This window comes from Egretta garzetta, unplaced genomic scaffold, assembly GCF_000687185.1.
Source record: "Egretta garzetta isolate BGI_Z169 unplaced genomic scaffold, ASM68718v1 scaffold991, whole genome shotgun sequence".
In the NCBI taxonomy this organism is placed as follows: Eukaryota; Metazoa; Chordata; class Aves; order Pelecaniformes; family Ardeidae; genus Egretta; species Egretta garzetta.
Window position 1 is genome coordinate 2149 of NW_009258558.1, and position 549 is coordinate 2697.

The 549-nt window shown below is 67.0% G+C and overlaps 1 protein-coding gene across 1 annotated transcript in view; it reads left to right on the plus strand.

Moving 5' to 3' along the window:
- Positions 1 to 29: 29 nt before the first annotated feature.
- The window catches only part of LOC104134407 (probable E3 ubiquitin-protein ligase MID2), a gene marked incomplete at its 5' end in the record, with an annotated part of 56963 nt that continues 56443 nt past the window's right edge, over positions 30 to 549 (plus strand). The window contains one exon of the mRNA XM_009647943.1: positions 30 to 486. Coding sequence (XP_009646238.1) covers positions 30 to 486 — 457 coding nt within the window. The remainder of the gene's footprint in view (positions 487 to 549) is intronic.

Genomic DNA, 549 nt, shown 5'->3' on the forward strand with positions numbered 1-549 from the left:
CGCGGGCCCCCCCCCCGCCTCGCCTTCAGCGGCCCCCACCGCATCCTGGCGTCCAGCTGCTCCTCCGGAGAGTCCATCGAGCCCCTCGCCGCCTTCCAGTGCCCCACGTGCCGCTATGTCATCTCCCTCAACCACCGGGGCCTGGAGGGCCTCAAGCGGAATGTGACCCTGCAAAACATCATCGACCGCTTCCAGAAGGCGTCCCTGAGCGGCCCCAACTCCCCCAGCGAGAGCCGCCGCGAGAGGACGTACCGCAACAGCCCTACCATGTCCGTGGCCGGCGAGAGGATCGCCTGCCAGTTCTGCGAGCAGGACCCCCCGCGGGACGCCGTGAAGACGTGCATCACCTGCGAGGTGTCCTACTGCGACCGCTGCCTGCGGGCCACCCACCCCAACAAGAAGCCCTTCACCAGCCACCGCCTGGTGGAGCCGGTGCCCGACGCCCACTTCCGAGGACTGACGTGCCTGGAGCACGAGAACGAGAAGGTGAACATGTACTGTGTGGCTGACTTCCAGCTCATCTGTGCCTTATGTAAACTGGTGGGCCGC